Source organism: Nerophis ophidion, linkage group LG01 (assembly GCF_033978795.1).
Source record: "Nerophis ophidion isolate RoL-2023_Sa linkage group LG01, RoL_Noph_v1.0, whole genome shotgun sequence".
NCBI lineage: Eukaryota > Metazoa > Chordata > Actinopteri > Syngnathiformes > Syngnathidae > Nerophis > Nerophis ophidion.
In genome coordinates, this window is record NC_084611.1 from 38,546,700 (window position 1) to 38,558,734 (window position 12,035).

The 12,035-nt window shown below is 42.2% G+C and overlaps 1 protein-coding gene across 4 annotated transcripts in view; it reads right to left on the reverse strand.

Annotated features, from left to right (window-relative positions):
* Positions 1–12,035, reverse strand: part of pcsk5b (proprotein convertase subtilisin/kexin type 5b) — a 305,406-nt gene that overhangs the window by 205,314 nt on the left and 88,057 nt on the right. For all 4 annotated transcript variants that reach the window (XM_061902184.1, XM_061902182.1, XM_061902180.1 and 1 more), the window contains exons 4-5: positions 8,932–9,075; positions 1,385–1,461 (exon numbers count right to left, since the gene is read on the reverse strand). In XM_061902184.1, the coding sequence (XP_061758168.1) occupies positions 1,385–1,461; positions 8,932–9,075 (221 nt within the window). The remainder of the gene's footprint in view (positions 1–1,384; positions 1,462–8,931; positions 9,076–12,035) is intronic.

Consider the following 12,035-nt stretch of genomic DNA (forward strand, 5'->3'; position numbering starts at 1 on the left):
GTTGAAAATGATTTGCAAATCATTGTATTCCGTTTATATTTACATCTAACACAATTTCCCAACTCATGGAAAAGGGGTTTGTACATACACAATGCAGCTCTACATTGTCCATCGCAAAAGATGACATATATCGCATACAACAATGTAACATTAAGCATTGGCACAGGAGGACAGCTATGTGAGCTACATGCGAACATTAAACTCACATTTTAATAGCAACATCATATTCAATTATCATATTTGCTGAGGAAAAGCGAAAGATTAAAAATGTATTAAACTTACAGCTCCCACATCTGTAGCTGACTAATTGTTGGCAGAGATCCAGGAATCCTTTTAAATAGAGATGTCCGAAAATGGCTTTTTTGCCCATATCCGATATTCAGATATTGTCCAACTCTTAATTACGGATTCCGATATCAACTGATACCGATATATACACTTGTCGAATTAACACATTATTATGCCTAGTTTTGTTGTGATTCCCCCGTGGATGCATTAAACAACGAAACAAGGTTTTCCAAAATAAATCAAGTCAAGTTATGGAAAAAAATGCCAACATGGCACTGCCATATTTATTATTGAAGTCACATAGTGCATTATTTTTTTTAACATGCCTCAAAACAGCAGCTTGGAATTTGGGACATGCTCTCCCTGAGAGAGCATGAGGAGGTTGAGGTGGGTGGGGTTGGGGGCAGCGGTGGTGGTGTATATTGTAGCGTCCCGGAAGAGTTAGTGCTGCAAGGGGTTCTGGGTATTTGTTCTGTTGTGTTTATGTTGTGTTACGACGCGGATGTTCCCCCGAAATGTGTTTGTCATTTTTGTTTGGTGTGGGTTCACAGTGTGGCGCATATTTGTAACAGTGTTGAAGTTGTTTATACGGCCACCCTCTGTGTGACCTGTATGGCTGTTGACCAAGTATGCTTTGCATTCACTTGTGTGAAAAGCCGTAGGTATTATGTGATTGGCCCGGCACACAAAGGCAGAGCCTTTAAGGTTTATTGCCGCTCTGTACTTCTCCGTACAGCAGCGTTTTAAAAAGTCATACCGATAATTTCCGATATTATTCTTTAAAGCATTTATCGGCCGAAAATATCGGCAGCCCGATATTATCGGACATCTCTAGTAGAGAGCGCAGATGACTGAAGTTGGATAATAAACCTTAGAGAATAATATAAATAAAATAAAATTTCCATGTCGTTGCATGAAATAATATTGTTCAAAAAGGTCTCCACTCTCATACCTACCCTCCAATAAAAACAGTCCAGTAAATTAGTCTCCACGCACGAACAGAACAGTCCCAAATAGTAATGTTACGAAGGAAGGAACAGACCCGCTGATTTTAATAGGACATCTGGGATATAAAAAAAGAATTCTACATTCTTACTTGTTCTCGTTGGTTGCGTCGTATCGTGGCATGGGATCGTTGTCATTGCCGTTGACGTCAAAGCTTGCTTGGTGGTCCTGGAAGAGGCACAGTGGTCGGGAGAAAAAAAATATCAGAAAAGATGAGAAGAAGCTGAGAGTAAAAAAAAATAAAAAAAAGATTCTACAATCATCAGCATGTGTGCGCTCCCGGCACGTGTAAAAGAAAAAGAAAAAAGGGCCCTCTTCATCCCAATGAAAGGGTTGACATCACCTCCAACTGAATGCGAACGGCACTGAGTAAAGCTCGCTCTTTGGCGTAAACATATCCAGGCGCCTTAAGGAGCTAATAAGCCAAGCTTTGGCGCTGTCAAAAGGGGGTGTGAATCATTTTATCTGCGCGCTTGAATGATGGCCTCACCTGCAGCCTCGGGCCGAGAAGTTCCACACGGGCCTCTGTGACATACCTAAACATGCACATACAGCGTAATCCCAGACAAATGCACGTACGCGCGGCATACATGTACTCCCTCAGGGAGGAGGGATGTGATGTCGTCTAAAGCATTATCAACATAGTGTTAAATTAATTTACCGTATTTCCTTGAATTGCCGCCGGGTATATAGTATGCGCCTGCCTAGAATTACTGCCGGGTCAAACTCGTTTCACAAAATAATTAGCGCATGCTTAGCATTACCGCCGGCTCAGGATTAACGCCGGGTCAAACTCGTTTCGCAAAATATTATTTTTATTAGCGCATGTCTAGAATTTCCGCCGGGTCAAGTTCGTTTCGCCTAATAATTAACATATACTTCGAATTTCGGCCGGGTCAAACTCGTCATGTCACGAGTGACACTTCACCTGTCATCATTTTCAAAATGGAGGAGGCTGATTTCAATAATTTGAAATCGCATAAAGGGAAGAAGATTAAGAGCTATTCAGTAGGATTTAAGGTCCAAGATATTGAATATGCTAAAAAGAACAGTAAGCAGCTATGTTTTATTAATATACCGTAGCTGCGTGTGTCAAATATGAATCAATAAATGAATCCCGCCTCCTGGTGGTAGAGGGCGCTAGTGATCCTTTTTGCGACAACTCGGCTGCAGAAGAAGTGACAACAAGCAGCAAGAGTGAGCAGGGATCATTTATTTTTTTCCTCTCGCTTGCACTTTTAACATGAAGGATTACATAGCTAAAATAAAACAGTTTTCTAAACTGGACTTTCAATCAAAGCAGGAGGTAATGAAGATCTCCATCGAGACAGAGAGACTTTTAAAACGGAAGAAAGATAAGGAATACTTCTATAAACAAGTTATCAATGCTTTTGATCAGAAGGAGCTGCGCATGGACTTCATTTATAAGTAAAGGTAAGACCATATTAACGTTTTTTTTTATTAAATGTACTTTTCATGATGGTATCCTTACATCACACTCAAATTTATAAGCGCAGGCCTAAATTTACCACATGCCTTTGGTAAATGCCGGAGTGAGAAGAGGTTTTAAATTAATTAGCGCCCCGGCGGCAATTAAAGGAAATACGGTATATTAATATAGGGTTTGTCTCTGTGCGATAGATAAAATGACTATATCGTGATATTCGAGTTTACGTTCTCACACAGTTGCTGTTAGCTGCAGGCATTACACTGCAGGCTCTTCCCACTCTTTCTTGTCTCTCCTTCTCACAGAGACTTAAAACAAGCGCACCTTCTTACATACGTCACATACTGTCATGTGTGCAACGTCACATAATCCTGCGGAGCAGACAGGTAGCGACAAGGTAACGTTAGCTGTGATGCCAACGGTGAAGTGCGGGTGGTAATACGAGAGAGAGAAGGTGCGACTCTAGTAACAAATGGAGGAAGAATTAATTACCAAGAATAACAGCACAGGGTCCGTCGTCTGGCGGTGGTTTGGTTTCAAGCTGGAATTATTCAACATTTATGCGGCAAAAGCGTTGCTACAAAAAGTAGAACCACTACTAATGTAGCATCAAAAGTCACCTGTTAGAGAATAAGGAGTGCTTAAAAGTCTGCATGTAAACATCTCTGCTCAGTGTCACACCCACAAAGCAACAATTTCCAGATCAACACCGTATGAAAAAAAAAATCAACAACAGAAGGAGATAACGTCCGCAGAAACCTACCACAAAGCGAAGGACAAACATTATTTGATTTCCCATTATTCAGCTCATTTTTATTTGACATTGATTGAAATATCTTGTGTGACATCAAACACAAAAGTGCACTTTATTTGTTTTAAACTATTGTAGTGGCGTTCTGTACAAAAAGTGCACTTTAATTTAATGTTGTTTTGATATGTCATCTTAGTGACATCATTCACAAAAGTGCACTTACAGCTTGTTTTAAAATGTCTCTGACAATCTTGCACTTTCTGTTTTGGAAATGACATGAATGTCTGGGCCACTGCTTAATAACAGTTTAATAAATACAATTTTGGTCAATTGACTTAGTTGTGATTTCCCTCTCTGCATGAAAGTTTAAAATTAACATATATTAATGCAGTATGAAGAAGAATGTTTTAATGTAGACACATAGAATCACCATACTGCTGTGATTGTATGCATCAAGTGTTCATTCATGGCAAAGGCAAAATATCGAGATATATATCGTGTATCGTGACATGGCTTAAAAATATCGAGATATGAAAAACAGGTCATGTCGCCCAGCCCTAGTTCACTGTGAGTTGTACTAACTTGTGTAGATACTGTAATTTGGACAATAAGGGCTGTGTGTTTTCAGTAGATCGTTAATCTATACTGCAGTACACTGACTACTCCAAAGTATATCCACAATTCATTTACACAGTGCTTTCTGTTGAGATGATATTATAAAATGTATGCTGAATTGTGAGGGCTATACTCACTTTTGGGCATACTGTCCATGCCAAAAGTATACAATATACACTGAACAAAAATGTAAACGCCACCACTTTGTTTAATTAAACAATTTTAATAAACACGCAAAATACCTACTCCTCTCAAATATTGTTTACTAATCTGTCTAAATCTGTTTTAGTGACCGTTTCTTTGCCAAAATAATCCATCCCACCTCACAGGTGTGGCATATCAAGATAAGTAAGTACCATAGTATAAGTCGCTCCGGAGTATAAGTCGCACCTGCCGAAAATGCATAATAAAGAAGGGAAAAACATATATAAGTCGCACCGGAGTATAAGTCGCATTTTTGGGGAAAATGTATTTGATAAAACCCAACACCAAGAATAGACATTTGAAAAGCAATTTAAAATAAATGAAGAATAGTGAACAACAGGCTGAATAAGTGTACGTTATATGATGCATAAATAACCAACTGAGAAGGTCCCTGGTATTTTAAAGGCCTACTGAAATGAGATTTTCTTATTTAAACGGGGATAGCAGGTCCATTCTATGTGTCATACTTGATCATTTTGCGATATTGCCATATTTTTGCTGAAAGATTTTGTAGAGAACATCGACGATAAAGTTGCAACTTTTGGTCGCTAATAAAAAAGCCTTGCCTGTACCGGAAGTAGCAGACGATGTGCGCGTGACGTCGCGGGTTGTGGAGCTTCTCACATCCTCACATTGTTTATGATCATAGCCACCAGCAGCGAGAGCGATTCGGACCGAGAAAGCGACGATTTCCCCATTAATTTGAGTGAGGATAAAATATTTGTTGATGAGGATAGTGAGAGTGAAGGACTAGAAAAAAAAAAGGCGAGGGCAGTTGGAGCAATTTAGATGTTATTAGACACATTTACTTGGATAATTCTGGAAAATCCCTTATCTGCTTATTGTGTTACTAGTGTTATGGTACCTGAAAGTCGGAGGGGCGTGGCGACTACCAGTGTCTCCGGTGGGAGGAGGTAAGAGAGTCCGCAGCTGCAGGAGGACGCAAGCTCATGTCTACGGTAAGAGCCGACTTATTACCACAATTTTCTCACCGAAACCTGCCAGTTGACATGTGGTCGGGAACCATGTTCGCTTGACCGCTCTGTTCCATAGTAAAGCTTCACCTTCGGGAATGTAAACAAGGAAACACCAGCTGTGTTTGTGTGGCTAAAGGGAGCTGCAATACACTGCTTCCCACCTACATCTTTCTTCTTTGACTTCTCCATTATTAATTTAACAAATTGCAAAAGATTCAGCAACACAGATGTCCAGAATACTGTGTAATTATGCGATGAAAAGAGACGACTTTTAGCCGTGAGCGGTGCTGGAAGAACATGTCAGCTACAACCGGTGACGTCACGCGCACGCGTCATCATACGCGTCATCATTCCGCGACGTTTTCAACCGAATACTTCGCGGGAAATTTAGGACTGCAATTTAGTAAACTAAACCGGCCGTATTGGCATGTGTTGCAATGTTAAGATTGCATCATTGATGTATAAACTATCAGACTGCGTGGTCCGTAGTAGTGGATTTCAGTAGGCCTTTACCGTAACATATTATGGTAAGAGTCATTCAAATAACTATAACATATAGAACATGCTATATGTTTACCAAACAATCTGTCACTCCTAATTGCTAAATCCGATGAAATCTTATACGTCTAGTCCCTGACGTAAATGAGCTAAATGATATTATTTGATATTTTAGGGTAATGTGTGAATAATTTCACACATAAATCGCTATTGAGTATAAGTCGCACCCCCAGGAAAACTATGAAAAAAACTGCGACTTATAGTCCGAAAAATACGGTAAGTAAAGTACCACTGATAGTCACACATACACACACACACACACACACACACACACACACACACACACACACACACACACACACACACACACACACACACACTACGTGTGGTAAAATGAACCTCTGCATTTGACCCATCTCCTTGTTCCACCCCCTGGGAGGTGAGGGTAGAGCAGTGAGCAGCAACGGTAGCCACGCTTGGGAATCATCTTCGCGATTTAACCCCTAATTCCAACTCTTGATGCTGAGTGCCAAGAAGGGAGGCAATGGGTCCCATTTTTATAGTCTTTGGTATGACTCGGGGTTTGAACTCACAACTTACCAATCTCAGGGCGGACACCCTAACCACAAGGCCACTGAGCAGATGATTGAACAGCATGATTATTGCACAGGTGTGTCTTAGGCTGCCCACAATAGAAGGCCATTGTGAAATCTGCAGTTTTACTTTATTTGAGATCTGGTGGGGTCAGAAAAGCAGTCAGTATTTGGTGTGAGCAACACATCTCCTTTGCATAACGTTGATCAGGTTGGTGATTGTGGCCTGTGCATTGTTGGTCTGTGCTTCAATAGCTGTGCAAAGTTGCTGGATATTGGCAGGAACCGGGACATGCTTTCGTATATGTCGATCCACACCAAACCTGCTCAGTGGGTGACACGTCCGGTGGGCATGCTGGCCATGCAAGAACTGGGGATGTTTTCAGCTTCCAGGAATCGTGTACAGATCCGTGCAACATGGGGCTGTGCATTGTCATACCGCAACATGAAGTGATAGTCACGGGTGAATGGCACGACAGTGGGCTTCAGGATCTCATCGTGGCGTTTCTGTGTATTCAAAATGCCATGCGCTTGAGTTTGTTGTCCATTACATCCACTCGATTCACAACGTTGACATCAGAAAACAGCTCTCCCACAAATGTTGTCTGCCATTTGCCCTGAACAGTGAACATTCGTGAACACCTCTCTGACATGCCAGACGTAATCAAATGTGAGTATTTGCCCACTCAAGTTGGTTACGACGACGAACTGCAGTCAGGTCAAGACCCCGATGAGAATGACAAGCATGCAGATGAGCTTCCTTGGAACAGTTTTTCACAGTTTGTGCAGAAATTCTAGGGGTGTGATAACCAATTGTTGCTGATTGTGAGTCCGGTTGGATGTATTGCCAAATTCTCTGAAACGGCTTATGATCAATCGAGAAATGAACATTCAATTCACGGGCAACAGCTCTGGTGGACATTCCTGCAGCCAGCATGCCAACTGCGCGCTCCCTCAAAACTTGAAACATCTGTGGCATTGTGCTGTGTGATAAAACTGCACATTTCAGAGTGGCCTTTTATTGTGGGCAGCCTAAGGCAACAGTCATGCTGTTTAATCAGCATCTTGATATGCAACACCTGTGAGGTGGGGTGAATTGTCCTGGCAAAAAAAAATGCTCATTATTACAGATTTAGACAGATTTGTGAACAATATTTGAGAGGAATAGGTATTTTGTGTCGAATAGGTCTTGTATAGTCGAACCTCCGAGTCAGGGGAAACGGTGTGGTTTTCGTTCTGGTCGTGGAACTGTGGACCAGCTCTATACTCTCAGCAGGGTCCTTGAGGGTGGATGGGAGTTTGCCCAACCAGTCCCATGTGCTTTGTGGATTTGGAGAAGGCATTCGACCGTGTACCCGGGGAAGTCCTGTGGGGAGTGCTCAGAGAGTATGGGGTAACAGACTGTCTGATTGTGGCGGTTCGCTCCCTGTATGATCAGTGTCAGAGCTTGGTCCATATTGCCGGCAGTAAGTCAGACTCGTTTCCAGTGAGAGTTGGACTCCACCAAGGCTGCCCTTCGTCACTGATTTTGTTCATAACTTTTATGGACAGAATTTCTAGGCCCAGTCAGGGCGTTGAGGGTATCTGGTTGGGTGGCTGCAGGATTAGGTCTCTGCTTTTTGCAGGTGATGTGGTCCTGATGGCTTCATCTGGCCAAGATTTTCAGCTCTCACTGGATCGGTTCGCAGCAGAGTGTGAAGCGACCGGGATTATAATCAGCACCTCCAGGTCAGAGTCCATGATTCTCGCCCGGAAAAGGGTGGAGTGCCATCTCCGGGTTGGGGAGGAGATCTTGCCCCAAGTGGAGGAGTTCAAGTACCTCAGAGTCTTGTTTGCGATTGAGGGAAGAGTGGATTGTGAGATCGACAGGCGTCTTCAGTAATACGGACGCTGTATCGATCCGTTGGAGTGAAGAAGAAGCTGAGCCGGAAGGCAAAGCTCTCAATTTACCGGTCGATCTACGTTCCCATCCTCACCTATGGTCGTGAGTTTTGGGTTATGACCGAAAGGACAAGATCACGGGTACAAGCGGCCGAAATAAGTTTCCTCCGCCGGGTGGCGGGGCTCTCCCTTAGAGATCGGGTGAGAAGCTCTGTCATCCTGGAGGAGCTCAAACTAAAGCTGCTGCTCCTCCACATTGAGAGGAGCCAGATGAGGTGGTTCGGGCATCCTTTCAGGATGCCACCCAAACGCCTCCCTAGGGAGGTAGGAGGCCACGGGGAAGCCCCAGGACACGTTGGGAAGACTATGTCTCGGCTGGCCTGGGAACGCTTCGGCATCCCCCTGGAGGAGCTGGACGAAATGGCTTGGGAGAGCAAAGTCTGGGCTTCCCTGCTTAGGATAAGCAGGGAAGATAAGCAGAAGAAGCGGACAGAAGATGGATGGATGGATGAAGGTCTTTTGTGTATATAGTTAAGGTTTTAGATCTTTGAGTTTAACTCATGAAAAATGGGAGCAAAAATAAAAGTGCTGCGTTTATATTTTTGTTCAGTGTACGCCATGAAATATAAACACTATACACACGCACACGCACTTACATACATACACACTCACGTAGTTCTGAGCAAGGTCAGGGTGGTTGCGCTCGATGCCGTCATCCAGAATGGTCACCACCACATCTTTGCCCGTATAGCCCCTTTTCCACGCCCCCATGATGTTCATGTCCGACTGGCAGTTGTGGGCGTCGTCGTTACAGTGCTGGGGAGACATGGTAAGAGTCGTCAAGGAAACCAAAGAGACACATAAAGGAGGGAGTTACCACACAGTGTTCAAAATCCAAAAACATTCATACAAGTGGAAAAATAAGTCTGCTGCTTGTTGCCTTTCATATCAAAAGTGGCGGGATACAGCTATGAATGGTTTCTTTGGTTAAAAGTGTCGCAAAATGCAAAACGCCAGAAGTCAACTGACCGCTCAATCAACTGAGTGAGACACACTAAAGTTTGACTTTGCGCAATGTACTGTTTCAAAATCTTTTGTGAGAGGCATATTTTTCCAAAATTTTTTGTGAAATTCTTCATTGAATTTTAATTTACAAGTTTGATAGTTTTTTGCCCAGGTAAGCCACCAGCCGCTAGACTAGATCTGACCAATCTATGTCTACGAGTATGAACTGATGAAGCCTACTGAGGTATTGGCACCAGCCGCTAGACTATATCTGACCAATTTTAGTCTATGAGCATGGACTGATGAAGCCTATTGAGGTATTGGCACCGGCCGCTAGACTAGATCTGATCAATCTCAGTCCATGACCATGAACTGATGAAACCTACTGAGGTATTGGCACCAGTCACTAGACTATATCTGACCAATCTTAGTCTGTGAGCATGAACTGATGAAGACTACTGAGGTATTGGCACCAGCCGCTAGACTAGGTCTGACCAACCCTAGTCTATGAGCATGAACTGATGAAGCCTACTTGGATGAGAGGCGAAACGTCTTCTAAGACAAACCAAACAGTCCAGTTGCGATGGATTGAATACCCTGAGAGTACAATGACCTGGATGAATGAGAACATTCATGTATGTGTTTCAAGGTAAGCTACGTGGTTTACTGCCAATGCTTTAATTATATCCAGGGTTTCTATTTAGCGAAGCTGCAAACGGGACACATGGTTAATTGAAAGCAAACCATAATTGCAGTGAGGCAAAATTTTAAAACTGAAATGTACTGTAAATTTGATAATTTGTGAGATGGGATTTCACAAGATTAAAACGTGACGATACATCTCGTCTAGAGCGCAAGCAAAACAATCAGAAGTTGTTGTTTGTTTTTGTTTTTAATTGGAAGAATATTTGTCCTGCCTTGTGTGATGAACTGGAACATTAATGGGGAACTGCACTTTATTAATTAGATTTTTTCATACAATTTAGCCCAGGGGTCCCCAAACTTTTTGACTTGGGGGCCATATTGGGTTAAAAAAAATGTGGCTTCAGGCCGGGCTGTACACACACACAAACACACATATATATATATATATATATATATATACATACATACATACATATACATTAGAGATGTCGATAAATGCTTTAAAATGCAATATCGGAAATTATCGGTACCGGTATTAAAATTATCGGTATTGGTTTCAAAAAGTAAAATTTATGACTTTTTAAAACGCCGCTGTGTACACGGAGAAGTAAAGAGCGCCAATTAACCTTAAAGGAGCTCCTTTAGCGTACCGGCCCAGTCACAGAAAATCTACGGCTTTTCACACAAACAAGTGAATGCCAAACATACTTGGTCGACAGCCATACAGGTCACACTGAGGGTGGCCGTATAAACAACTTTAACATTGTTACAAATATGCGCCACACTGTGAACCCACACCAAACAGGAATGACAAACACATTTCGGGAGAACATCCGCACCGTAACACAACATAAACACAACAGAACAAATACCCAGAATCCCTTGCAGCACTAACTCTTCCAGTACGCAACAGTATACACCCCCGCTACCCCCTACCCCCTCAACCCCGCCCCACCAACCCCGCCCACCTCAACCTCCTCATGCTCTCTCAGGGATAGCATGTCCCAAATTCCAAGCTGCTGTTTTGAGGCATGTTAAAAAAAAGAATGCACTTTGTGACTTCAATAATAAATATGGCAGTGCCATGTGTCATTTTTTTCCATAACTGGAGTTGATTTATTTTGGAAAACCTTGTCACATTGTTTAATGCATCCAGCGGGGCATCACAAAAAATTAGGCATAATATTGTGTTTATTCCACGACTGTATATATCGGTATCAGCAGTGACGTGCAGTCAGGGGAGGCAGGTGAGGCGGGGCCTCACGTGCCATCATGGAAATAAAAAAAAATGTAAAAAGAAAAAATATTAATTAAATTGTTATATGTATCCAGTGATTATACTTTATAAAGTTATTTTCCATTTAACTTCACCAGTTTTAGATTATATTTATTCAAAATCGCTCAATTTTCACATTTGCCGTTCAAATACTGAAAAGAGACTTGCGTTGAGACAGCAGCCGGTTGAGCCTCCCCATGGATTGCACAATGACTCGGCTAACTGCTGGCTGCTGTGCAGTGAGACCGTATTGCTATATGAATTATATTTTACATTTCCATAGTTTAGTTAGCTGAGGTATATAATGTACAGTGTATTTTGTCAACAACTGTATGTGTGTAACGTATTTCTTGTTCTGGGCAATCATAAAACGTCTCCCGCCTCCTCGTGATAGAGGGCGCTAGTGATCCCAGGGATCATTCTTGCGACAACTCGCCTGCAGAAGAAGTGACAACAAGCAGCAAGAGTGAGCAGCGCGTGTTTATTTTTTCCTCTCCTCTGGACTTTTAACACTGATGATTACATATCTAAAAAAAAAAACAGTTTTCTAAACTGGACTTTCAATCGAAGCAGGAGCGGCGCATTGACTTCATTTATAAGTAAAGGTAAGACCATAATAACGTTTTTTATATTAAATGTGCTTTTTTGTGTGCTACAGTTTGTATGTGTAAAAAATGCTGGTATGAGCGTTTAAACATAACCCGTTAACTGCTGCCAATCAAATGGTGAATAAGATACTCTTTAGGGTTCATATGTTTATAAATCTGACTGTGATGAAGTCAGTGCCTCACCAGCCATGAACCTCACCGCACGTCACTGGGTATCAGTTGATATCGGAATCGGTAATTAA